Consider the following 25103-nt stretch of genomic DNA (forward strand, 5'->3'; position numbering starts at 1 on the left):
TAAATGCGCAGCTCACAATTATCTCACTTGCTGCTCCGTTCCTTCTTGGCCCACCGCAGAACGTGTTCCTTGTCCAGGAATCGGTGAAAGTGTATCACCATGACCCTCGGCGGCTCGTTCGCTCGGGGCTTCTTCGCGAGGGCTCTGTGCGCTCTATCCACTTCCAGGGGCCGAGGGAATGCCTCAGCCCCCATCAACTTCTCCAACATGTCCGTCACACAAGCCCTCGCATCTGATCCCTCACTGCCTTCTTGGAGGCCGACAATTCTAAGATTCTGCCTCCTGGATCTGTTCTCCACGTCCTCCAGCTTCTCCTGCATTCTTTTCTGGCGGTCGTTCATCATCTCCATCTTGGTCTCCAGCACGGCTATGTATTCCTCGTGCTCGGACACCTTTTTCTCCACCTCCTGGATCTCTCTTTCGCGGGTCTCTTGATTCTGCACAACTTGATCAATCGAAGCCTTGATCGGGTCTGGCGTGTCCTTCTCCAGCTTTGCGAAGCAATCTTCGAAAAACTTCACCAGCTGCTCCGTCAACCACTGTGCCATCTCCCCGCGGCCTTTGCTCTCCGCCATGCTTTCCCGCGTTGCCAGCTCCACTCGCGTCTTCCTTGTCAGGCTGTGTCTTCTCACACGGCCACTTCTAGTCCAACTCTCCATACACTGGAGGAGGATTTCTCCTCACTGTCTCACTCTTCACCGATTTATCCCATAAAATCCGGAAAAAACAGGGGGGGGGGGGAGAGAGAAGGTCCAAAGGTCCGTCACAGGCAGGAGCTATCAAATGTGCGACCTATTTCTCCATGCCCGCCACCGGAAGTCAGCTCTCAGCCTTTTTACACGTCTGTGCTCGTTGCACCACTTTTTGGGATTGATTCCCTTTTAGTTTGTTCGAACTTCACTTCCTTAAGAGCTCCTGGAATGCTATTTTTCTTCTTACTGCCTAACAGAAAACTGACCTACTCGTGAGGAGCTTTGTGAATTTGCCCTCAAATGAATTCGGTGTTCCTGTCCATCTGTCTGTTTTCTCTTTGTGCCTCCACCTGTATGCTAACTGAAAGAGCGATATTGAGAGCAGAGCAGGGTAATTGAAAGAGTGCGAGAAAGAGCAAGACTGAGAATGGAGCCGGGAGATAAAAGAGGGCGAGAAAGAGTGAGACAGAGAGGGGCGTTCTAGCTTGGGAGTTTGGAGCTCTTGAAGTGACATCAGGATTCAAAAGTGATGTGGGGGAAGTGGAAGTGGTTGATTTTATCTGTAGTCGGATACGTATTGACTATTTTTATCACTTATGGTTTGTAAGGTCTATATTTTGTGGTCTATAGTTTGTAAGGGCTATATTCTGCACTAACGAGGACCAGGGAAGAAGATTAATTGATATTATTTTCTTTAAGTATCTTCCAAAAGATATAATTTAAAGGAGTAGGTCATGGCAGGTGGGCCATGATGTGCACGGTAGCATAGTGGTTAGCACAATTGCTTCACAGCTTCAGGGTCCCAGGTTCGATTCCTGGCTTGGGTCAATATCTGTGTGGAGTCTGCACGTTCTCCCAGTGTCTGCGTGGGTTTCCTCCGGGTGCTCCGGTTTCCCCCCACAGTCCAAAGATGTGCAGGTTAGGTGGATTGGCCATGCTAAATTGCCCTTAATGTCCAAAATTCCCCTTAGTGTTGGGTGGGGTTGCTGGGTTATGGGGATGGGGTGGGGATGTGGGCTTGGGTAGTGTGCTCTTTCCAGGAGCTGGTGCAGACTTGATGGGCCAAATGGCCTCCTTCTGTAAATTCTATGAAATCCTTCCTGTTGATACTTCTGTCAGATCAAGGGTCACCAGATCATATGGATCAGTATTTCTTATTATTCAAGAAAATTACAATTGCTCCCATTACAATGGATGTAAACTCGTAAAAGTCTTTTTCAAACATCTTTAAAAATAATTATAAATTCCACAGACATTTTAAAGAAATTACACATTTTCCTTACTATACTGCTGAGTCATAAGTCGCCATATTTGGAAGGCTAGTCTTCAAATTATACCTCCAGGTCCAGTAGTCGGATGTGCAATAAGTACAACAGCATTTGTTTCTATAGATTCCAGAAGAAACAAGGGCAGTTTAAAATAATTACTTCAATATGATAGCCATGGTTCAGTGGTAGTACTCTCATCTCAGAGTCAGAAGGTTGAGAGTTAAGTCCCACTGTAGGGGCTGGAGCATATAATCCAGGCCGATAGTCCAGTGCAGTAATGAGGGATTTCTGCACTTTCAGATGTGATGGTAAACCGAGATCTCTCTCGGCATGAGAATTACACTCTAGTGGTTCATTTGGCGGATGGTGTATATCTGGAGTCAGCCTAATTTTAATATTATGAACAAGACCCAGACTTGATAATTACCTATGACTGGGTGGGATATTCTACGATGCCTCACGAACCTTGGGGAAACCTGTGGCAGAAAACTATATCTGAAAGGAATACCAGAGGCACAGAAAGCAGCATATTTCTCAGATAGGGTCTTGAAAATGATGCTTAAGAAGGGCCCCCGATAGTGATCAATGGGGTGGGGGGGGGGGGGGGGGGGCAGTGGAATGTGGTCTTTACGCCATCACCATTCTGGAGATTGAGAGTTTGCCTCAGAATCTGCTGCTCACCATTAGTGCTGAGAGCTTTCATCATGACTTCCATCTGTGCAAATTCATAATTATAGTCTGGTTCAGATGAAGCTTCACTTGCTGTCTCCACGTCCTGGTCCGTGCCACTTTCTCGATTTGCTTCACTCTCATATTCTTTTAATTTGTCTCTCCTCTTCCTCATAGGTAGGTTAATTCTATTTACCAAAAACAAAGTTGGTTGAAAAGAAATTACAGCTTCATTGATATTTATGTAGTGATACATCAAATGCTTGGTTAACCAGGAAACCCACATCTGGATTCTCCTAGAACTTTTTGTTCTTCCATTTATGGTAAAGTTTCACTTACTAGCCAGGATAATGGCAACTAAGTTGTGGAACACTCCCACATCCAACGTTAAATTTAAGCATTCTCAAAATAGGTTACCTCCTTTTTCACTACCGTGCCAAAGTTCCTGAACAGCACTAATTCTACACCACTATTTCCAATTGCTGACAATTTTATAGCTTGAAATTGCTGAATTATAATCAATTTGATAATGTGAGCTGCTGTCCAATCTGAAATAAGTTGAAAATGCCTAAATTTATTTCACATTGGACGGCTTGAGCAGGCAGATAGTACACATCACGTCTGACTAATCTAATTGAACTCATTTTGATGGGGGAAGGAAGTGCAGAAAGGAGGGTGTTATTGTTTGGGGTTGGAGGTGTGTTTTGAGGGGGGCTAGCCCTGATCACTGTGAGGGGGTCCTCCATGGGCCACACGGTGCTCGCTCAGACAGTCCCTCGCCCCATAAGCAAGGGGCCACCAGTTTTTGCTGGGTAATCTCCCCACAAAAGGAACGCCATTGCCCCCAACCACTGCTGGTTGCTGGGCGAAATTAGACTCTTAAGCGGCCTTTAATCGGCCAGTTAAGGGCATCAACTGGCCTCGGGGCAGGAAGGCTCTTGTCATCATTGTGATTGTTTCGCTCCACCACCTCCCAGCCCTCTCCTGAAGACTGGTTTAAATTCTACCCATGGAGTGGTGATAAAGACAATGTGACAAGTGGTGCTCACCAAGGAGGTTCTCTTGGGCCTCAGCTTTTCACTATTATATGTATATCTCAATGATTTGGATGACTGAAGAAAGCCATTTATCAAAGTTTGCAGATGACATTGAGTTGGGAAGTTGTGAGATAGGAATAGGAAGTTACAAAAGGACATAAACAAATTAAGTGAATGAGCAAAACCGTAGGATATGGAGTTCAATGTGAAGAATAATGAGATCACCCACGCTAAAATAAAGAAAGACAAATTGAAATATGTTCTTCATGATAAGAGACTAGGACCTACGGAGGAACAACGGGATTTGGGTCTCATGGTAAACAAATCACCAAAAGTCCATCTACAGCTATAGAAACGTTAGAGGAATGTTAGCTATAATCTCAAGAGGCACAAAGAGGAAACAATTATGCTCCAATTGCACAGGGCCATAATCAGATCCCATTTGGAGCACCACGTGCGATTCGGAGCACCAAAGAAGGAATAAGAAAGATAATGTGGCCTCGAAAGAGCACAGCGCAGGTATACAGGAATGATACTGGGGCTTAAAGGATTACATTTTGAAGACAGGTTTTATAAACCTGGGCTGTATTTCCTGGAGTTTAAAAGGTGGAGGAGTGTTCAGAAGTGCTAAAATAATGAACAGATTTGATAAAGTTGATAGGAGAATTTACTTTCTCTGGGAGGGATCCTGAATAAGGGGCACAGTGTTAAAATTGAAGCTAGACCATTCAGGAATGTAATGGAGAAGCACAAAGAATAATGGAACTGTGGAATTCATACCTTCACTGGATCAAATTAGTTTTTTAACGCTATAATCTTTATTAGATGAGATTATTGAGAGATTTGACTGAAAAAGGGGTAAATGGATTTGAGGTGCAGGTCAGCCATTTTTGAACTGAATGCTGAATGGGCTTGAGAGGACCAAATGCCCACTCCAATTCTAATGTTCACATCAGTCTAAGTTGGATTTGAACCAAAATCTCTTCGATGGAAGAACAACCTTCAACAAAGGTCTTTGAAAAAAAAGATACACTGAAGATTGTTGCAATATTTCAGGACGGTACGAATAAACCTTTACTGCAAAGTTTATCTAGCATTGAGTGTACCATCTACACCAAACCACATTAATTTTCTTCCTCCTCGCAGCTGGATTTCATTCCTTTCCAGTTGATACTCCCCTACGGGTGAAATTCTCCACCTCCGGTAGCGGGGTTTTTGGCGAGGCAGAGAATCCAGCATTGGTGCCCATTCCTGAAGCTCACCCCCCTTCCCGACATCGAGAACGAGATTTGCGTCCGTGCACTTAGCGGGCCGGGTGCCGTGTTCTCCGGTCCCTTGTGACTTTCCGGTCCTCTGGGCCGTAAATCGCGTGGGCGAGAATTACTACAGGCAAGCGGGACCTGGACGTGGTGGGCCTTGCGTGGACCAAGGGGATAACTCTTTAAGGGAGTTGCCCCCAAAGTCCATCTGAAGTCCACCCTCCCACACATTGCAAAACCTGGACATCCCACCCGATTCCCCTCCCCAGAGACCCCTTAAATAAGGAGATACCCTCCAGGATCATCCTAAATAAGGAGAACCCACACAGACGGCCTAAATAGACACTCCTCAGAGACCCCCTAAGTAATGAGACCTCCCTCCAAGACCACCAAAATAAGGAGCCTCCCCCATGGACCATCTAGAAAAGAGATCTGTCAGGCAGCCCCCCAGAAAAAGAGATCCGTCAGGCAGCCCCCCAGAAAAGAGACCAATGTCAGGAAAGGAAGCTCCCCCCCCTCAGAAAAGCGACTCTTGGCAGGCAGCACCCCCCCCCACCCCCAGAAAAGAGCCCCCTGCCTGGAAGCGCCTCAGAAAAGTGACCCCTGTCTAGAAGCCCCCCCCCAGAAAAAAGTCCCATTTCTGGAAGCTAGGGAGCAGTCCAGACAGAGGCAGTGAAAAAAATACTGTTGTAACACTCACCTGGCAATACACCTACTGTCCCAGACACAGGAAGCAGCACCTGTCAATTCCTGGAAAGAGAAAATCAGTCAACTGGGTTAAAACCATCTCAGATCCTTGAGACGCAAGTCATTCATTCATTTCCCGTACAAGGCTGTGATTGGCAGCTTCCGCACACACACAGCTATCAGCTTTGCTTCATTCAACTTTCTTCACGGTTGAGTAACTCTAAAGTGCTCTAACGGCAATTTTTATAAACATCAAACTTTGATTGACTATTCCTGGCCCATTTCAAAAAGAATTAAGTGCTGTCAATTTCCAGCTGACCACTTCAAAACTACGCGGGAGTGAAGGGAGGTGATGGGAAAGCACTTAATTCTCTTTGAAGTAGTTTGATGTTTACAAACTTCAGAGTTACTCAACCGTGAAGGAAGTTGAATGAGGCAAAGCTGATAGCTGTGTGTGTGGAAGATGTCAATCACAGTCTATTAAGGGAAATGAAAGAATGGCTTGCAGCTCAAGGATCTGAGAGGATTTCTGGCTGGTTTCTCTTTCCATGAACTGACACGTTGGGAGGATTCCAGACCGGGATTTCTTTTCTGGGGGACTGTCTGAGCATGGTCTCTTTATTTTGATAGTCTCTGGATGGGGGGGGGGGGGTCTCTTTATTTAGGGGGTCTCTCTAGGGGGAGTGTCAGGTCACCTCCAACAGTGGTAAAGGGGAGGTAAGGGGACCCAGAAAATCCAGGTGTGGGGGACTGAATTGCGATTGGGGGGGCCAGCTGCGAGTCTTCGCTATCAGACCACCCGCTCAAAATGGCGGCCAGGCAATCCTCCCCATGCATAAATTAGCACAAATCCCATGCAATTCAGCTCTGGAGGGAGAACATATGCTCCGTTTTGCCAGCAGCCCGGGGATTTCCCAATGGCGAGGGGCTGCCTCACAATGGGAAACCCCATTGACCAGCCGGTGAAACGGAGCATCCCACCGGCGTACTGAACCAGAAATCTGGCACGGCAGGAAGGAGAATCCAGCCCATAGTCTCTTGAACGGAGAATTTCGCCCCATAAATGATTTGTCACACCCTTTTCCAACATTTTAATTTTCTTCCGAATTACATTACACTAAAAAAGTTTTCCTAAGGTACAGCTGCCACAACAGCTCCCCAATCGATCCTTACTAAATACAAAAAGAGAAATGTGTGCAATTTAACAAACATTTTAATATATATAGATATATAATAGTTATTTCAAGAGGACATCGGCAGAGGGAAGACAGCAAGGAGAGATATGTGTAATGACGGTACAGGAACAATGAGAGACAGGGCAAGTGAAACAAAAACAAACAGGATAAAGAGAAGAGTGAGAGAAGCAGAGAATGAATTTTACAAATGATCTATGAAAAACACGAGATAAAGTGAACATTTGAACCAGAAAACCACTTAACTAAAGAAGTGTATTAAACACTCAAATAAAAGCAAACATTTACCTAAAGAAGTGGTTATTTACCTAAAGAAGTGGTTATTTCCCCAGAGAATTCTGTCCCCATGCCAGAGGGAGTTTGGAGCATATAACACAGCACCATTCAAGCAGGTTCTGAAAAATAAAGTTTAATCGCCTATCATTTGAAAATCAGGGTTCACTCTCTGACATTCACTATCCCGCTGTCTTATGATATGCCAAAACAAACAGATTTGATGAGTGGACTGATACAAATCATCTATTTCAGTCATAATTTTGATATTGCTTTGGTATTTTCAGAGCAGTCAAACACATCAGGTGAAACCACAATTATGAAGCTTGAATAAGGTCTAAGCTGCCTGTTATTACAATCACTGAGGTGGCAAATTTGTTTATGGATACAGATCAGGAGTGTTGTAACCTAATTATTCTACCTCCAAGGGTGACATTAAATGAAACGAAGAGAGGGGAGGAAAGACATCTCACGTTATTAAAGCACTGGAAAAAAAGCATAGCAATTCTTCAAAACCAGGCTATTAACTCGGAAAAGGATAAATGACATGATAATCACATCCAGCAAGTGAATTAAGATTTGCATGCCTCACATAATAAATGCAGTTGAGTTAATGTAATGTGGGAAATAGGACTAAAGTAGATTCTATAAGTCCATAACCTGGATAACTAGAGATGGTGAGCTTCAGTTGATCATATCAGAGGATTTGTCATACAAGTTAAATTTAATTAGGATGTCATGTGATATCTCAACCTTCTCTTCTTTTAAAAAAGAGCACTTCTTTATTTAGTTATTAAGATTAGAAATCCAGTACTTGGGTTACAAGCTGGAGGTCTGACTGCACTTGTTTCTGGTCCCATGCCTTATAAAGGTCATAGTCACCCTACAACTGGTAAACCAGCCATTTCACATCTATAGATGCAGACAGATAACATTGTGCCTTGCAACATCTCCATATTTCACAAATTACCTGCAAAAAGATCAAATTGAAAAAAAATAGGTTAATAAAATGCATTAGGGATGAGAAACAGGGACAACAGAATTCAATACATGGAGCATTTTAAGAGATTCTATGTGTACAGGAACAGATTATCTCTCCTCATCCTTGATAAACTTCAGCTCGTCAATAAGGAGTGCACAAGAATAACTTAAGGGAATGAATATCTTGAGTGCCTCTTCCCTTGTGTTTGGGGGTGGGCTTAGCTCCTACTTCGTCCTCTTCATAATTTCACAGTTAAGGATGGGACCCTGTGTAGAAATTTCCGTGCCACCCTGTTTGTCATCTGTTTAAACAATCTACTGTAATTAGGGCATAGCCTAAAGAACAAATTAAAATCGGCAGACTTGGACAACTTTGGCTTCTACCCTCACTTATCCAGTAAAATAGACACTGCATGAAGCAGTTAAGACAAACTTATTTTTAAAAAAATGTTAAGTACACGATCTACCTACCCTGCACATCTTTTGGGTTGCGGGGGTGAGACCCATGCAGACAGGGGGAGAATGTGTAAACTCCACACGGACAGTGACCCGGGATCGAACTCGGGTCCTCGGCGGTGTGATGCAGCCGTGCTAACCACTGTGCCACCATGCCGCCCGTTAAGACAAACTTAATGTGTATTTTTGAATATATGTAACCAAGTTACAAATTTCATGACAGCATATTTGCTGAAAGGCGCATCAATGATTACCGAAGCAAGCTACTCCTGAAGGATAAAAATCAGAAGACAGATCGTACAAACGTTGGCATATTTCCAATAAAGGTTTGTACTTGAAATGATCAAATTCTCAAATTACATCCCATGATCTAGACAGCATCAATGCAGCACTAGCAGAAATGCAAGTAATGGATTGATTACTCAGCCAGTTCATTAGAGCAAGGCACTAAACTCGAACCGAAACATTATTCCATGAGCCACTTCTTCTAATAGCATCCTGCAAACTCGGATATACTTGGAATTGTTACAATCTTCAGTTTTAACAGAGTATCACAACATCTCTTACATCCCAGCCTCGACAAATCCCACCCCCTCATCTGTACCGATGGACGAGTCTAATTTTCATATTCTGCTATACAGTGTTAGTGTTAAGGATTAAAGCAGAAAGGCTTAAATTAATTTAACTAGAAACTGAACTCCAATCTTTCTTGAGTGAGCCTGAACCTGGTGCAGGTCACTGAAAAGGCCACATTTTCTGATTAAGGCAGGGTAAACCAATGGATGGGAATAAAAATGCTCAGTGACATCCAATTTTATTGGGTAATGACGATTAGCAGATGGAAACATTCACTAAAGCATTCTACCTGAATGGGCACTATGGCAAAGTAAATCATTCCTTTAAGGTCCAGGCTCCCCTCAGCAATTATTAGTCAGAGACCAAACAAACATTAAGCTGAACAGACATAATTAAGTGCGCAAACTAAATTTTAATGTCAACAATATAATCCAATATAGAAGAAAATACTAAAGAAACAAAACATTAAGAAATAAAAACTACAGGCCGGCAAATAGAATTATGGAATATATTTGGTCAGCATCTGAAGAGAAAGGCAGGCTATTCGTTGTCTGCCTGACTCTTTGAATAGTGTACAAATGAAATGATAATCTGAGCTTGCACTTTTCTCATACCAATAGACCTGCTGTGTATTTCCAACAATTTTATTTTTTTATCTGGTCAGATTGTCTCCCTTTCATAGATCATATGCAGTTGTACTATTGAGGGCTTTATTTAATCTTGATCAAGAACTATGTTGAAACAGTAAACTGAGTTATTGTGCCGGAGGGTGCCTATGACTGATAGTTTTAGTATAGACTGATTACCTGGCATTTTCAATTGGGCTGAGAGTAACATCCCCTTCTGCTGTAATGTCAATGACACAGTGCTCGGGCTGGATGCCAATTCCGCACAGCTGAATGTCCTGAGATTCATCTGCACCGACTCTGGTGTGATCCTATTGAGAATATCAGAAGCTTAAAGGTCAGCATCTGACACTTGGCTATAAATATTCACAGGATGCATGCAAAGTGCACTGTACACCACTCCAGTAACCCAGCCTGAATCATCAGTATTCCCACACATGCTATAAACACTAATGTGTCTTGCCAAATGTTTAATCTTTTTCCAATCAAACTATACAGCCAAGAAACAATTTAAAGCCAGAGGTGTGGCAATTACAAAATACAGTACAAAATATTACAGAAAACAGCTACATAAATTGAAACAGTACCTTGAATAACTTATACTTCAAGGCGGCAAAAATTGCTTTCACCAGGTTGCAGAGAATAGAAATTACTGGGAGAAAGGGAGAGGAATCCTTAAAATGTACACACTATAGAAAAGATTATGGGTCACCCTTCCTATTAGTAGAGGCAGGAGATGGATAGCAGAGAAAATAATCCAGCAATAATTCTGCTCAAACTCAATATAAAAGTAGAAATAGTGAAGAGTTAGCAAAGTGGAGTGCAATCACACTATATATAAACACCAAACCTCACTGACACGAGGTAGGGTAGCGGATTACATGCAGATCTCACTTTAACATGTGGAGTCCTATCAACTGCGCACAAGCACAAGTCTTTTCCCTGCTTTATACCCCACATTTGGTTTGGAATAGAGCATAGCATGGCTTCACTGAGAGGGTGTTCATTTCTGAAATAGCTTACCAAGAAAGGTTGGAGGGAGAGATATCTTAGAGCAGTGAAACTGTCAATTTGTCAAAGACTAGATACTAATTTTATAGTTTCTGGAGACATTTACCCACTCAGCACATTCTGGCTTGTTGGGGCCACAAAAGACTTCCAGCTTTTGAATGTCAATTCTTCCATCTATCATTTGCATATACCTGTCTTTAGAATGGAGACTCATTTGACACAGGGATAAATCATAGAATAATTGCGGCAAAGGAGATGGCCATTCAGCCCACCATACCCATGCTGGTAAGGGATCGAATTGCAACCACAGGACTATCAGTGAATTGAAATATCGCACCTCTGATGGGTGCTGTGCTTCTTCTGTACTTAACTGGAGCATCAATTTCGACTGTGTCCTAAAGTCTTCGGAGTGGGACTTGACTTTCGACTCAGAGACTAGAGTGTTAGCCATTGAACCATGACGATGTTGGGGAGGTCAAAACTAGGGGTCATAACTTTCTTTTCTATAAAGATAATGACTATTTTCAGTCATCCAGTCGGGAATTCAGGAGAAACATATTTATTCACTGCATGGTTTGAAACCTGCTGCCACATGAACTGGCTGAGGTGAACAGGACAGATGCATCTAATGGGAAGCTAAAAAGTGCATGATGGCAGAAAACATAGAAAGGTATGCTGAAAGGTTTTGAAGTAGCTTACTGGGAAAATGTTTTTGTACAACATAAACACACGTATAGACCATGTGGGCCAAATGGCCTGTTACTCTGCTGCAAATTTATGGAATTTTTTTTCTAATTAAGATTTTCTAATTTATTGTGTCCAATCCAACTACCCTGCATACCTTTGGGTTGTGGGAGTGAGAAAGAACCACGCAGACATGAGGAGAATGTGCAAACTCCACACGGACAGTGACCCGGGGCCGGGATCGAACCCGGGTCCTCAGTGCCGTTGAGGCAGCAGTGCTAACCACTGTGCCACCATGCCGCCCTTGGTGGATTCTTAAGTCCTGACCTTACAAGGTATACATGGCCAATATCGACAGGTGTGGGGCCTAATTGCAGATTTATGCTGAGGTTGAAGACTCAAACCCTGGCGATCAGTGGAGCTGAAACTGATCTTAATTTTTTGGGCACAAATAATCAGCCATGGGTATTTTCTAAACTTTGGTCTTATCCACTTTCAAGATTATGGATGTTCTACTGAAGTAAATAAAGGTAAAAGTCACCCTAGTCCCAGATGACCACGGGTGGCTTTCCCCTTTGAGGGGGAGAGCTGACTGGTTGTGATTTAACCCTGAGGCGAGGGGCAAGGTTGAGAAGCTGGCGCTTTCATGAATAATCTCAGCCGGTATGCGGGATGGGGCGGGGGTTCAGCCAAAGGAGCTAAACCAGCCCCTAAAATTCTTTTATTGTACTTTACATATGCCTATTTTCTTGCTTGAGAGTATTTTCCATGTATAGATAAACATATATACACACAATTTATTTTTGTTTTTATTGAGCAACACACATCACGTATTCTCTCATAAAAGGTACTACTGTTTCTAACAGGTGCAGCACACGGTGCTCACATATGCCTTAGGTCCACTATTCAAAGTTTTTTTGTGATCTTCAGTGAGGGTAGTTGGATGTTGCAGAATGGGACAACAACATTTTCATTTGCCCAATGCCAATATCACATTTTCAGTTACCCAATGCCAACATCACCCATTCATAAGTCTGGTCAGATGCGGAGTAAGATCTTGTATCCTCCATATAGGATGAACACCTTCACAGGCTGGTTGAGTAAGCAGTGACTGGTGTGATATTTCCTATTCCTCTGCTGAGATGAAGAAAACAGATCATCCAAATTTTGTTCTGTTTTGCGGTGTCAATCTGCAGCTAACTCGGAATTAGGTTAACATAGCACTCTTGGAGATGACACTTACCAAGCTAACACATGGCATTTGCTGTCAACTGCGATTATCTGGTACAAGTGCTCACCTTCAAGTAATAGACAAGTAATTCATTGAGCGCAGGGTCAGCATTCAGGTTGACCAAAAAGCATTTGTCATCGCCAACCTTGATGCCAGAGGACTCCAGAGAAATACCCATACTCTCGAGTTGCTTTTGCCTATCCTACAAGCAAAACAATAAAATGGAACAGATTAACTCCAAAATTAGAATGATAAAGCTTTGCCCTGACGATTCAAAGCAAACATCTGCATTTCTATCACTTGATACATCTATTCTTTCACGAGGTCTGGGTGTCACTGGCTATGTCAGCATTTGTAGCCAATCCCCAATTGCCTTTGGAAGGTGGTGGTGAGCTATTTTCTTGATCCGCTACAGACCATATGGTGTAGGTGCACCCATGGTGCTGTTAGGGAGGGAGTTCCCAGCGACAGTGAAGGAACTGCGTTATATTTCCAAGTCACAATGGCGTGTACCTTTGAGCGGAACTTTCAGATGGTGGTGTCCTCAGGAACCTGCTGCCCTTGTCCTTTTAGGTCATAGAGGTTGCAGGATTGGAAGGTGCTGTCGAAGGATCCTGGTGAGATGCTGCAATGCAGCTTGTAGATGGTACACACTGCTGACATTGTGCATCGATGGTGGAGAGAGTCAATATTAAAGGTGGTGGATGGGCGGGGGAGGGGGTGCAATCAAGCGGGCTACTTTGTCTTGGATGGTGTCAAGCTTCTTGAATGTTGTTGGAGCTGCACTCATCCAGGCAAGTGAAGAGAATACCATCACATTACTGACTTGTGCCTTGCAGATGTGGTCAGGCTTTAGGGAGTCAGGAAGCGAGTTACTGTCAGAATCCCCAGCCTCTGACAAGCTCTTGTAGCCGCAGTATTTATATGGCCGGTCCAGTTCAGTTTCTTGTCAATGATAACCCTCAGGATGTTGATCCTGGGGGATTTAGCAATGGTAATGCCACTTAATGTCAAGGGGAGATGGATTCTATCTTGCTGGAGATGGTCACTGCCTGGCACTTGTGTGGCGCAAATGTTGCTCATCATGTATCAGTCCAAGTCTGAATGTTGATTTAAAAAGCTATGAGAATAGAATTGTTTAGTTACAGCAGAAACATTGTACAGGTCCATTAATCAAGTCAGGTTTATCTTAATTAATGGTGCTTGAACTAAAAATAGTTGCATCATTCAGATTAACAATATCCAGTCAGTTCCACACAATGGCTTGCATTAAATATTACTTGAAAACCTGACCACAGCTCCTAATTTAAAAAGCTATATACTTCAACAAAGGGAGCCTTCTTGTGCAACAGCAATGCGCAGGCTGCTTAGAAAATGCTTGCTAAATTCAATTTTATTTTCTAGGCGATACATTTGTAAAATTAATCCATTTCTCTTCATGTTGATTTTGAATTATATACAATGGTCATACTGTGCAACAAATCTAACTCCGTTCAGCATTAATCAAATGTTATAGAATGTATGGGTAATCAGATTATAAAATAATTCTGAACCAAATGAATGTCTTCAAAATACAATCAAAGGCTGTTTCCAAACAATTGCAAATAAAATTGTTGATCTTCGCTTTGAACTCCGAATAAACTCGAACTTATTTTCCAGTGCAATTTAAAAACGAATTTGCAACAATTCTCCCAGCCTCTTTACAAGAAAGGATAATGCTGATCCCCAACTCTAGCTGATTTAGATTTGTAGCATAAATGAAACATTCATTAAACAGTTAGTCATCCTATCAATTTTCACAGCAGATAATTCAAGCTTATGGCCCTTAAATTGAAGTCTGCTATGAAGCAATGGCACTCATCACTGACCTTGAAGAAAGCTGCACATGAAAATCTAATCTAGCAGTCCCCTTTCCTGACATTGGCTTAGTGCCAGATAAAATCTAGCGGAAGCTCCAGGCATACAACAAGTGATATCATCAAGCAGGTAAGCTGCTAATCATATTGATGTATTCTCACAGACACTGGGCAGCACGGTAGCATAGTGGTTAGCACAGTTGCATCACAGCTCCAGGGTCCCAGGTTCGATTCCCAGCTTGGGTCACTGTCTCCCCGTGTCTGCGTGGGTTTCCTCCCTTGGTGGATTGGCCATGCTAAATCGGCCATAGTGTCCAAAATTATTAAGTGAGGGTTACGGGGATAGGGTAGAGACATGGGCTTGAGTAGGGTGCTCTTTGTAAGGGCTGTGCAGACTCGATGGGCCGAATGGCCTCCTTCTGCACTGTACATTCTATGATTCTATGACAGCAAGCCAGGAAGCAAAGTGCACTGTTTATCCTTCACTTTAAATTTGATAGAGAGCGAAATAGATTATTGGAACATATACTTGGATTATGATATATGTTGAAATATCACCCGTAAAAAGAATGATTTAAAAAATGTGGAATTTATCTTAATGGAGAAATTTAACATTCTACAATTAGATTTTCAGCAGTAGCTATGAACACAGTACATTAAAACCTCATTTAACAAATTGTGTCTTTTCAAGGGTATTTATAATGAAACTATTAGCATAAGGGCATGTTCTCATCAATTCAGTGATTTCTATTTGCGGGTTGAGTATTTTTATCAGTGCACCCTACAGGAAACATAGAATCACCGACAACTTCTGTGTTTCCAGGATTGAATGCACATGTGCGCACTCCAAAAGTTCGTGTTAGTTTCAGAAGAGAAGAGTAATAGTGGTGAACACAGTTTGGCCTACAAAACCCAGGCCAAAATTTCATAACTGGAAAGCATTGAACTAAGTTGAACTCATCTGTAAATGCACAGAAAAGAATAGTGAATTTCCAACAGCGCAGTTAAATGAAAACTAAACTTTTCCACTATAACACGAGATGTGAAGCCAACCACTATGCCCCATGCTGAAAGGGGAGAGAATATATGTATCTGCTAGCCCTCTTTCTCAAAAAGTAATGTTACCAACAGTCCAAGCTGACAAGCCAGTTTGAGAATGTAATTTATTTCTGCACTTGAAATTGTCAATTTCTTGAAACAAATTCCTGCTTTTGTTTCTAAATCTATTACTTTGTAATTACTATTATGGTATATTAAATTCATTAATTAATCTAATGTAAAGCTATGGATTTATTAGTTAATACAGGGCAAATCATTCTCGGTGGTACAGTCTTAGAGTGGACCAACATGTAATGCCCCCATTACACCGTGCAGCCTTCAGCCGTTGTTGCACATGTCCTCAGGATGGTTTTATCGAAAGGCTGTGTTTGCTGCCAACACTGCAGCCAGCGCTGGGCACATGCAGTCGATTCTGTTGCTCCCTGACATCATAGCAGTGACACAGAGTGCACAGTGGACAGGATCAAAAATGGTGCCGCACAAATAAGCATGGCTTTGTTTTCTCCCCTTGATTTCCTTATAATAATGAAAATGGTTCTTGATAATTCAAAATTGGTTTCCGTCTGATATTTTGTAAAATAATTGGGGTTGACTTAATTTATATGACACTTAACCAATGTTAAACAATAAATGCCAAATTAATCGATGGAAACATTCAGACATATATATTACTTTTACTTAAATCTAAGCACATTTTAATAATTTAACGTGGACAATACTTGCTACTGCCCTGTTTTTGTTTTAACCCGCAAGCTTGTAAACACAACATGATCCTGAATGCATTGATAAATCATAAACTCTGCCTATTCTCAGTAAGTATTTCACATGATGAATTTATGGATGGAATATTTTATGTAGTTGCAAATTTGGCCAAGGTCACATTGCATTAACTGTTAATGGGTTGTAACATGAGCTCTTTTCAAAGCGTGACTCTCAAATTCATATATTACTCTAAAGTGTAACAGTAACTATAATTAAAGGTGTAAATATGACAGATTATCCGAGTTATCGAATGGAGGAAGAACTTTTACTTATCACAAACTGCAGAGGTTTATATATATATAAATATATATACACAAGCAGTACGTGATCAGTAATGGCGCTGTCTTGATTTAATAACTGACAATCTTGGGGGGCCGAGCCCTCACCTTAAGGGGCTAGGCGCTCGCCGGACTGATTTCCGCCCCGCCAGCTGGCGGGAAAGGCTTTTGGTGCCCCGCCAGCTGGCGCGGAAATGACTTTGCCGCGCGGCGCATGCGCGGGAGCGTCAGCGGCCGCTCACAGCATCCCCGCGCATGTGCAGTGGAGGAGGTCTCTTCCGCCTCCGCCATAGTGGAGACCATGGCGAAGGCGGAAGGAAAAGAGTGCCCCCACGGCACAGGCCCGCCCGCGGATCGGTGGGCCCCGATCGCGGGCCAAGCCACCGTGGGGGCACCCCCCGGGGCCAGATCGCCCCCGCCCCCCCCCCCCCCCACCCCCAGGACCCCGGAGCCCGCCCACGCCGCATTGTCCCGCCGTTCGAAAGGTGGTTCAATCCACGCCGGCTGGCGTGGGTTGACAGCGGCGGGACTTCGGCCCATCGCGAACCGGAGAAACGCCGGGGGATTTTCGCCAACCGGCGCGGCGCGATTCCCGCCCCCGCTGAATCTCCGGTGGCGGAGAATTCGGGACACGGCGGGTGCGGGATTCATGCCGGCCCCCGCCGATTCTCCGATCCGGTGTGGGGTCGGAGAATTGCGCCCCAGATTAGTGACAATTATCTTACCATCCAATTGCCAATGACATTGAGGCAATTCTATGGTTATGGCTGCACACAAAGAATATAATAGCCAGAGATATATATTGCCTAACTGCAATGTATTTTAAAACATTTTTACAAATTTAAAGTGTCCAATTCTTTTTTTCCCTATTAAGGGGCAATTTAGTGTGGTCAATCCACCTACCCTGCACATTTTTGGGTTTTGGGGGTGAGACCCACGCATGCACAGGAAGAATGTGCAAACTCCACATGACAGCGACCCGGAGCCGGGTTCGAACCTGGGTCCTCAGCGCCGTGAGGCAGTAGTGTTAACCACTGCGCCACCGTGCCGCCCACCAAACTGCAATGTAAAATTACTTCACTTTACTTGCCAATGTCATTCACGCATGCGCAAAGCTGTACTTTCAGCCGGGCATGGCAGAGTGACGTCGTTCACTTTCTCCACACAAGCATGGGACAGTGTGCATGCGCAGATGTCACCTGCCCTCTGGGGGGGAAAAAACTGAAGGAATTTAATGGCGTACAAAATTCAAACCTGTTCTGTTTAAAAAGTAAACACTAATAATGGTACACTGGCAGCAAGCATGGGAAGGTTGATATGAAAATCATTTTTATTCTAAAATCAGTACCAAGAGTAAAACAATAAGGCAGCCAGTCCCTTATATCAACTTCCTCCCACTGACAAACCTGTGCACAAAAGCAAGAAATACTGGATAATCTCAGCAGGTCTGACAGCATCTGTGGAGAGAGAAGGGAGCTAATGTTTCCAGTCTGGATGACTCTTTGCCACACTTTGACAAACCTGTGCAATTTCTTCTGTTTTCCTTAATTTCTCCTCCCAGGTGACAGTCAGATCTTTAATGAGTTTTTCAGATTCCTCTAATTTCTCCTTGAGCTCAGGAGCTTTCATTGCCTAAAGAAGAAATAAAAACAGACCATTACTCTCGGAGTTGAATAAACGTGCAATTGAACCTGTGTAGGAACTCACCAAGGTTCCTTAGACAGCATGTTCCAAACATACATCTCTACCTTATACACACACACACCACATACATACATACACACCAGCCACACACAATTTCCTTTTGAAATCATTGATCACCTCTGCTTTACCACTTTGAGAGACACTGGGCGGGATTCTGTGATCCTGAGGCTAAGTGTTGACGCTGTTGAAAACTCCGTCGCGTTCAGGATCAGCAATTCTGGCCCCTACAGCTGCTGATCACAGCATCAAATGGGCGCCGCGGGATCCACGCATACGTGGTGGCACCGGCGCCAATGAGCGCATGCGCAGTGGCTTCCTTCAACATGCCGGCCCCGACACAACATGCACAGGACTACAGGAGCTGGCGCAGAAGAAAGGAGGCCACCAGCCAGAGAGGCCGGCCTGCCAATCTTTGGGCCCCGATTGCGGGCCAGGCCACATCGGAGGCCCCCCGACCCTTCCACGCCGAGTTCCCGCCGGATGAGAGCAGGTGTGGACGGCACTGGCGGGTCTCGGCTTTTTTACGATGGCCGCTCAGCCCATCCCGGGCTGAGAATCGGCAGGCCTCTCTGCGGAGAATCTCGTGCCAGCGTCGGGGCTGCGTGGTGCGATTAGCGCCGGTCATGGGGATTCTGTGGCCCGGCCCCGAAGAGTTCCCGGACATTTCCACGAGCTGAGGGAAAAAGTTAGTTCACGCATTTCCCAAACATCTCTTATCCAAAACGGAGTCCATGTACCATCAGCTAATGGGAACATATTTTTTTTGCCTACTTTATCTAAACCTGTTATAATCTTGTACACCATTATAAAATCGCTTCTCAATCTACTTTGCTCAAAGAGAAGCTTCTCTAGCCTAACCTTGAAGCTAAAATACCTCACCCCAGAACCATTCTAGTCATTAACGGCTATGAAGAAATTAATTTGGGATTATCCTTGGCAAAGCCCGTATCATAGGTAGACTCCTGATTTGGTTCAACTGATCATACCATTACAAACCACTGTCACTCAATGTCGAGATTCACACATAAAGAATGGTCACTTGGGGTGTTTAAAATGAAATATATAGGGAAAGAGCAGGTATGTTGGGGGATTACAGGGGCCGGGGAGAAGTTGTGATAGGACTGATTGGATGTTTCTTCAAAAGAACTGGCATAGACTCAATGGACTGAATGACCTCCTTCTGTGGTGCAGTTCTATTCCACAGGCTCAAAAGCGCATCAAAAGCACTCAGTAGAAGCTGTCGAGCATTATGGGAGTGAGGGGTTAATAAGGAGCACAGAAACTGGAGCAGCATCAGGGCCCATGATTTCTCTTCCTATCCCTGATGCAATATTAATGGACCATCTATGGTGAAGGGAGACTGACTCCAGAGAGTAATTACGTAGTAGAACAGCACAGACCTGTGTTCATTAATAACCTTTTTATCATGTACATTAAAACTAAAGTAAGAAGTTAAGGTGTTGAAAGATACAATTACATACAATAAACATCTAACTATATTTGCAATTCTAAATGAAGCAAGCTTCAAGGGAGCAGTGCCAGGGGGCAGTGCCGGTGGGGGGCAGCGTTCCTATGGGTGCCTTCATTGGGACGGGGTCGTTGTGTACATGGGGGGTATCTCCGTATCCGTGGGGGGAGGGGAGGGGTTCTTAAGTTTTTTTCCCCGGAGATAGAGCGTTCAGACCCTGCCCACCAGCACGATGGCATCAGACACGCCTCCAGCATTTTTTTTTTTCTAAGTGCTGTAGAATATGGAGAGAAATGTCGGCTGTGAGGCCGGCGAACTGCACGCAAGTTTTCCCGCCTGGTCCAGCGCTTAGAAGGAAAAATTCCGTCAAACACGTTACTTTCCAGTTTCGCTCAATTACCTTCTCATTTACCTCCTTACCTCAGCCTGACTGAGTTGCTCCTTAAGTTTTTCCACTTCCTCGCGCAGCTCTCGGATGATCTTGGCATTCGGATCTTCATTAACCACAGCATGGTTTACTATGCGCTTTGCCCGGTCAGCGTACCTCAGTGTGGAAAGTGTTTCTTCGTAGTTGTCCCCAGCTGGGCTAATTGTTGCTATCATAGCAGTTTTACTGTTTCCTCCCAAGTTGTCCTAGTTCAAAAATTCAATGTCAATATACAGAGGTACTGCGAATGGTGACTATGCACAGCTGCATGCTATTTGTTTGGAACTAAAATGATTGCAAAATTAGCGCATATTTTAGTTTTAAACAAAATGTAATATTTTGGTATTAGGCATAATATTTCAAAAGTCAGAATACCCCATTATGGAACAGTTGTTAAATAGTTGCAATTATTGCAACAATACACTGTTAATTGCAACTCTAAACATGGGCCCTTTAACTCGTACGACTCATTTATTTCAAAAATTTTGCATTGATGTAACACCTCATCACATCCTGAGGATGTACAACCAAAGAATTAATGAAATGTTGTCATTGTTGCTGTGTAGATCAGTGCAGCTGTCGATTTGTGTGCAGCATGATCCGTCAAACAGCAAATGAATTAATAAATAGATGATCTGTTTTTGGAGGTGTGGATGGAAGGAGAAATTTTGTCCAAGACACCAGGAAGATTCAATGCTTTTCTTATCAAGTGCAATTAAGGCTAGTGAAGTCACAGCTTACGTATGATGCCTATAAAACCAGACCATGACCCTATTTTCTTCATTGCCTTCGCTTCCGAAAGAAAAAACAATTATCGCTTTCTTTAAGCTGATCCATTTACAGCCATGCTAAATAGAAGTATACTTCCCTTCCCTTCCTTGACCTTTCTATTTCAATTTCTGGGGATTGGCTATTCACTAATATCCCTTACAAACCCACCAACTCTCACAGCTACCTCGACTACAGCTCTTCACGCCCCACATCCTATAAGGATTCCATCCCTTTCCCCAATTCCTTCGCCTCCTTTGCATCTGTTCTGATGATGCCACTTGCCAAAATGGCGCTGCTGACATGTCTTCCTTAATCGTGGTTTCCCACCCACTGTGATCGACAGGGCTCTCAACCATGTTCGACCCATCTCCCATATCTCTGCTCTCACCCCCTCTTCTCCCTTCCAGAACGAGAATAGGGTTCCCCTTGTCTTCACTTTTCACCCCACCAGCCCCCGCATTCAAAGAATCACCCTCCGACAGTTCCGCCAACTCTAGGATGATTCCACCACCAAACTTATCTTCTCCTTACAGCATTTTGCAGGGACTGTTCCCTCCAGGATACCTTGGTCCACTTCTCCATCACCCCCAAACACCTCACTTTTCCCAAGGTACCTTCCCATGCAATCGCAAGCTGTAACACCTGCCCCTTTACCTCCTCCCTGCTCACCATCTCAGGCCCTAAACACTCTTTTCAAGTGAGGCAGCGCTTCACATGTACCTCTTTCAATCCTTCCTGTCCCTTTTGTCTTTTGTCCTTGACATCTTTGTCTATCTCCACCTATCGCTGACCCCCTATCCAGCCCCATCACTCCACTCCCCCACTACAGTATAAATCTGATCTCATTTCCAGTTCTCTCTAGCTTTGACAAAGAGCCTTACAGACTCAAAACGTTACCTCTCCTTTCTCTCCACAGATGCTGTCAGACATGTGAGATTGTCCAGTATTTGCTGTTTTTGTTGTAAATAGAAATTCCGTTTAGTTATTAAAGTAAGCTCCATTGAACATCACCTGGGTCTACTTCATCGTTATTTGCCTAGACTACAACACTTTGCTCTTGTGGGTGAGTGAAAGCTGACGCAGTTAAAGGTGGTAGAAATATCAAGTTGATGACTTCAAAAAGCTCAAAATAAATTGGAGTCGGATGTAATGTTTGAGGGTGGTTTTTCGTGACTCGAAAGCAATTTGATCATATGCAGCCCACTTATTGTTGCAGCACATACATTGGCCCTGTTACAACTGAACTCTAAACTGCATTAATGTCTTGCCGACATTGCTGAGTTGATGATAATGAATGTGCTGTGGATTGCATTTCAGAGCAAACAAGACCACACTGAGGCGTAATTATTAAATGGAGTCCTGCCATTTTTCTGCTAGCTTTAAATTGCTAGATGATTTGAAACTGCAGGGAGCTTCCTCTCAACCCAGCATCATTATTGGATTAAAGGAAACACAATCTCAAAACAAGTGCTCAGAAATGCTTAATTAAAATCCATCTTGCATGCATGCATAGTAGTAATACTAGTTGATGCATGGTAACTATCACAAATAATCAGTTTGCTTGGGGCTGTAAAGCCTCTTTTCAGAAACTGAAAAATGTAGGCAGGTAGACTGAAGCACATTTAACTTGGAGATGATGGTTAGGTGTAAAGCAGTTTTATTAAGGGAGTTTCTTTAACAAGTGGAACAGTGGTTAGCGCTGCTGTCTCAGCGCAAGGGATCTGGGTTCGATTCCTACCTTGGGAGACTGTCTATGTGGAGTTTGCACTTTCTCCCCGTGTCTGCGTGGGTTTCCTCCGGGTGCTCCAGTTTCCTCCCATAGTCCAAAGATGTTCAGATTAGGTGGATTGGCCATGCTAAATTGCCCCTTCGTGTCCAACGGTTAGGTGGGGTTGCGGGGGTAGGGCGGGGAAGTGGGCCTGAGTGCGCTCTTTCAGAGGGTAGGTGCAGACTCGATGGGCCAAATGTCCCCCTTCTACACTGTAGGAAGTCTATGATTCTATGAACTACAATGAAAAAAAAACTATTTGTAAAGAAAGTTGACCAAATCCTAGATGTTCATAGACCAGTCTTGCTACCATGGGCAGCACAAGTGGATAACACTGTGGCTTCACAGCGCCAGGGTCCCAGGTTCGATTCCCCGCTGGCTCTCTGTCTGTGCAGAGTCTGCACGTTCTCTCCTTGTCTGCGTGGGTTTCCTCCGCGTGCTCAGGTTTCCTCCCACAGTCCAAAGACGTGCAGGTTAGGTGGATTGGCCATGATAAATTGCCCTTAGTGACCAAAAAGGAGGGGTTATTGGGTTACGGGGATAGGGTGGAAATGAGGGCTTAAGTGGGTCGGTGCAGACTCGATGGGCCGAATGGCCTCCTTCTGCACTGTATGTTATATGTTCTATGTACTCACGCTGGTATATTTTACGAGGCAAATGTCTGAAGTGTCAGTGACCTTTATTTTTCAAAAGAGGAATTTAGACCTTCAGTAGTAGGATAAATCTGTCCCATGATTATTATTCTTTTTTGAAAGGGGTTTGCCATAGAACCCCTTCAAAAATACATAAAGTCGCCCAACCTCCATCATTTTTTAGTGCTGCACTTTAAACAAAATTCATAAATGTAATATTTATTGTAGCATCTGATCTCAAATGTCTTAAAGTTCTTCGCATACAATGAGTCATTTAGAGACGCAGTGACAATTGATATGTAGGTAAAGAGCCATTTCACACACAGCAAGGTCCCCCAGAAACAGCATTAAGGTATTTTTGATGCTGATTGAGGGCATGACACCCAGTTCCATTTCAAACCATGCCATGAAATCTTCAACATACAGGCATAGGAACTATCAGTATGACATGGTGGTCCAAAGGGTGACATCTCTGACAATTCAACATACCCTCAATGCAAGGCTGAGTTATACACCCAAGTCTTGGAATGAAGCTGAACCTTCTGACTCAGGCATGGGAAAACGACCAAGTTGACTTTATTTACAAATGCATAGCCAATGTGACAATATAGCATTCTTCATGAGATTAACACACGTGATCATCACAGTCTCTGGTTGTTGTAACATTCCTGCTGCTTAAAATTCAGCATTTGATCTTCAATTCTTTTATTTTCAGATTATTTTTAAGCATTCAAAAGTGAAGGCATATAGTTTTGGACTTTGGGACACTTCTGCCACAAAGCAGCAGAATCTGTTGCCAGACTGTAAGTGCAGAGTAAACTTCCTTTACTCTTAATCAAAATCACACTTAAAACTACTAACCTCAGAACACCCCAATGTACCAGGGAAATGCTCCCCATTTCCCACAATTACCATTCATAAGGCATCACCAAAGGAGACTGTGAATTTGTCCCAATCAACAGTTTTGCTGTGAGTCAATGATTGCTAGGATTTGGGTTCCAAACTCATTTTAGGCATGACATCTGAAACTGTACACAGAACATAACAACAGACATACAAGCAGACAGAGTTGGGTGCAAGTCCACTTCCCAGAATTGAAAGGCTTAAAATGTTGGTGCACAATATGCAGATACATAATTTTACTATATACTTCCTCCTATGAAGAATTCTATCTGGTCACATCAATACCTTGAGAAGCCAGGTGAGTACAGAATCTCTGTAAGGCACAAACTTGCTTTTGCCCTTTCCTCCCACTTGATCAGCTAATGCAGAAATAACCAACCCTAGTGTCGTAAGGGACCTGAGAAGAAACAGGTAAAAAACTTTACAAACCCGAATCATCTGATTAACTTAAATGCAAAGAACGTTTGACAGGGAAGAGAATAAGCCACATTTACCACAAAGTAAGTCTAAAATCTCATGTCTAATGTTAGGCAATGAAGTGCTTTCAAAGAGCATCTCTCACCGTATGAAAGTGGATGAAAAAGAAGGCAGTACAAGTTTTACAACCATAGTGCATAACCAATGTCCTTTGTTAATATTGAGCTGTGAAGAATCTGTTGTACGTATTAGTAACCTACACAGCCTTACAAGAAGCAAGACTGTCCAGCTCAACTATAATAATAATCTTTATTGTCACAAGTAGGCTTGCATTAACACTGCAATGAAGTTACTGTGAAAAGCCTCTAGTCGCCACATTCCGCGCCTGTTCGGGTACACGGAGGGAGAATTCAGA

The 25103-nt window shown here is 43.5% G+C and overlaps 1 protein-coding gene across 8 annotated transcripts in view; it reads right to left on the bottom strand.

The window, feature by feature from the left end:
* The window catches only part of kif13a (kinesin family member 13A), a 408670-nt gene that overhangs the window by 107808 nt on the left and 275759 nt on the right, over positions 1-25103 (bottom strand). For all 8 annotated transcript variants that reach the window (XM_072509684.1, XM_072509681.1, XM_072509683.1 and 5 more), the window contains exons 10-16: positions 24557-24668; positions 20191-20403; positions 18120-18230; positions 12711-12845; positions 9898-10028; positions 7114-7200; positions 2642-2817 (exon numbers count right to left, since the gene is read on the bottom strand). In XM_072509684.1, the coding sequence (XP_072365785.1) occupies positions 2642-2817; positions 7114-7200; positions 9898-10028; positions 12711-12845; positions 18120-18230; positions 20191-20403; positions 24557-24668 (965 nt within the window). The remainder of the gene's footprint in view (positions 1-2641; positions 2818-7113; positions 7201-9897; positions 10029-12710; positions 12846-18119; positions 18231-20190; positions 20404-24556; positions 24669-25103) is intronic.

Source organism: Scyliorhinus torazame, chromosome 6 (assembly GCF_047496885.1).
Source record: "Scyliorhinus torazame isolate Kashiwa2021f chromosome 6, sScyTor2.1, whole genome shotgun sequence".
In the NCBI taxonomy this organism is placed as follows: Eukaryota; Metazoa; Chordata; class Chondrichthyes; order Carcharhiniformes; family Scyliorhinidae; genus Scyliorhinus; species Scyliorhinus torazame.